At 43.0% G+C, this 3,417-nt stretch overlaps 1 protein-coding gene across 1 annotated transcript; it reads left to right on the forward strand.

Annotated features, from left to right (window-relative positions):
• Positions 1-2,118: 2,118 nt before the first annotated feature.
• Positions 2,119-3,186, forward strand: LOC119306191. The gene is made up of 4 exons (XM_037582487.1): positions 2,119-2,305; positions 2,387-2,455; positions 2,832-3,049; positions 3,080-3,186. Exons 1-4 carry the CDS (start codon positions 2,269-2,271, stop codon positions 3,149-3,151), a joined length of 396 nt encoding a protein of 131 aa, XP_037438384.1. The 5' UTR covers positions 2,119-2,268; the 3' UTR covers positions 3,152-3,186.
• The last annotated feature ends 231 nt before the right edge of the window (positions 3,187-3,417 follow it).

Genomic DNA, 3,417 nt, shown 5'->3' on the forward strand with positions numbered 1-3,417 from the left:
TTGGCAACAAGCATCTCAAGTCTCTTGGCAACAAGCATCTCAAGTCTCTTGGCAACAAGCATCTCAAGTCTCTTGGCAACAAGCATCCTCAGGTCTTTGGCAACACCATCTCAGGTCTCTTGACAACAAGCATCCTCAGGTCTCTTGGCAACAAGCATCTCAAGTCTCTTGACAACAAGCATCTCAAGTCTCTTGACAACAAGCTTGCTCAGGTCTCTTGGCAACAACATCTCAGGTCTCTTGACAACAAGCATCTCAGGCCTCTTCCATTACTAGACCCTCTCCATTAGCCCTAAGTTGTGTAGGGCATTTGCGTAAACCTCTTGAGGGCACGACAATCTTGGAGGTAGCTGCCCAAGACCCTCGAGCCTTTCCTTGTTCACATGTGGTATTTTATACCCATTTCCCCCTGCATGGTTCAGGATCTCAATCATGCACGTTTGCAGAGTTAGGAAAATTCTATTGAGCTTGTAAACCTCATAGCCTTCAAATTCCTCCAAAACACCATTAATAAGGTCTTGTAGTGTTTTAGGACTCAGACAATCTGTTAGGGATTGAAGCGAGTTGAAAAACCCAAGGTCAAGCACATTCAAATCAGGACTGTTGGCGGGCTGCTGTATTATTCTGATGTCAAGTCCAGTTTTTGCGACAGCTACTAGAAATTCTGGGTCATTTGGCAAGATATGGGGCTTAGCATTATCCTGCTGAATATAGATGGTCTGTCCAGCATCACTTTCAGGCCAAACTGCTTGTATCGCTGGCAAGACCTTCTCTATCAGGAACTCCCTCATCACTTTTCTGTCGACCTTTATTGACTTTGTCTCTATTGTACCTCTGGGCCTATTATCACTTCTCCTCTGAGCAGGAACTTCTTTCATAAATGGCCAGATACCGATTTTCCCAGAGAAGGTCACGTTTCCTTCACGATCCCACCTTGGCCTAGCAACGGCCGTTAAGAACATCACCTTGCCAATGCAGTTGCCATGTATGGGCCTCGTAGGCTCCTCCTCCCCATCCAGCAGATAGTAGGTCTTATTTTTCTTCGTCATATTGAACCACTTCTCATCAATGTGCACAACATTATGCATCATCTTGAATTTAGGCCTTGAAGTTTCTAACGTTGTCTCGTCAAGCATTGACATACAAAATTCCATCCTATCCTTCATATTCTTTTCCTTTAGAGTTGGCTTCACACAGTTTGTGTGCCTTTTTATCAAATTTAGCTTGAACTTTCTATGTAGTGTGGTAGGGCTACATCCCAGTTGCCAAGCTAGAGATCTGATAGTGGACCTCTTGTTTAGTGGGATGGTAGGGATTTGCTCTAAATTGATGTCCTTTGGCTTTCTTCCAGAGTTTCCTTTTCTTTGATCGGAAACATCCACCTCTACACCTTCTGAAATTTGCTCCATCGCCTTCTGCCAAACTCTCTGTACACTCCTCACTTCTACCTTAAAAAATTGTGCAAGGTCTTTCTTATCATGTCTTTTGAATTTTCCACCTCGGCTCATGCACACTGAATGCAATGCCACATAAGCAGCATACTTTTGCTCGTTAGTGAGGGTTTTCTTTTTTCTAACTCCTTGATCAACAACTGCAACAAGAAACAAAACAATGAAAAAAAATATTAGTCCATGCTCAAATGATCAAATGAAAAAAAACAAGAAATGATCAAATGATGAAATGCTCAAATGATAAATTGATGAAAGGATAAATGAGCTACCGTTCATTTTCAGAAACTAGAGTTACTGTTCATTTTCAGAAACTTGCTAAATGAGCTACTCTTACTGTTCATTTTCAGAAACTAGAGTATTTAGTTTGATCTAAACTTGATCATGTTTTTCATGGATTATTCAGTTTGATCACTACTTGATCATATTTTTCCTAGAGTATGATCTAAACTTGATCATGCAAATTGGTCACTACTTTATCATATTTTTCCTGGAGTATTCAGTTTGATCTAAAGTTGCTAAATGAACTGTTCATTTTCAGAAACTGGAATAGTATTACTATTGTTGTTACAATTGTTGTTTCAGTTAACTTGGAGTAGTTCACTACTGTTTCATGATCTAACTTGGAGTATAACACTTGCATTGTTTATACCAAACTTTGTTGTTAATACCAAACTTTGTTGTTGAACATTGTTTATACCAAATGCATTTTTTAATTGCTCAACACTTGCTTGCTACTCCATTATACGGGTACAAATGAACTATTGATTGTTAATGGCAGGAGTACTGGAGCTCACCAACTACATCTTGCCCGGGATCGATGCCCTCTTCCTCTTCCATGTTCATATCATCTTGGAGTATGTCTTCTTCTTCGGCTGGAGTGCAATTGAGATCAAAATCCATGCCTCTGCCCTGACTATGTCTATTTCCTTTTTCAGGTACTGCCTATTCTGAAGTTGGTGCAATGGAGCCTGGAGCTGCACCTTCTGGACCTGGAGCCTGTTCAGGTACTGCCACAGTATAAGTTTATGCAACATCAAGCTCTGTAGTACTCCAACATCATGCAATTCTAGTACTGCCATGAAAATGATGTTGCATGATGTTGTAAAAGTGATTTTGCCCATGTAGTACTTCATCATGCAATTGTATTCGAACATCATGCTATTCTGTTAATGACACTCCAACATCATGCAACTGTTTCAGTAGTACTGCACTTTTACTCCAGTGCAGCACTGATTTTTGAATGCTCCAACATCATGCAACTACTCCAACATCATGCAACATCATGCTCCAGTACTGATTTTTGTCATGCTAAATTCTGTTGCCACAACCCTCAACACCATGCAACTGAATTGCCCGTTTTTGGACCTGTTGAACGACCAGGACCTGAAGCCGGCGGCGATCTGCAGTACCTGGAGGTGGAGCTGGCGAGGCCCTGGGAGGGTGACGGCAATCTGCAGCAGGGCGCTGGCCTTGGGATGACGAGGTGGGGATTTGCTGGCCCAGGACGAGGAGGGGGATCTGCTGGCCCAGGAAGACGGGGAGGATGGGAGGGGATCTGCTGGGTGAGATGGGAGGCGATGGAGGTGGAGGATCCAGAGGTGGGGGCGATGGAGTTGGAGGATCCAGAGGTGGGGGGCGATGGAGGCGGGCGGATCTGGAAGACGACCTGGGTGGAGATCGAGGAGAGAATTCAAAATTGAAGGGTAACCTGGTCATTTCGCTACTTTTTCACCTGGTCGGGAAAAATCCCCAGCGTCATGTATTTCGGAACGGAGGGAGTACTTTTCTACGATTTGGATTAGTGGGCCTTCAATAGTTTATTTTCCCTCCGCTCATCATCATTCTTGTATCTGCTTAAGAAAAGTTGGAGTCGTTTGTAGGGAAGGAATGGTGGTTATGTGTTTCCACATTGCATTAGGAAAATCTTGGTAAATGTTCTTACACGAACGAACAACGGTAATGCTAT

The sequence above is a fragment of the Triticum dicoccoides genome, chromosome 1B, assembly GCF_002162155.2.
Source record: "Triticum dicoccoides isolate Atlit2015 ecotype Zavitan chromosome 1B, WEW_v2.0, whole genome shotgun sequence".
In the NCBI taxonomy this organism is placed as follows: Eukaryota; Viridiplantae; Streptophyta; class Magnoliopsida; order Poales; family Poaceae; genus Triticum; species Triticum dicoccoides.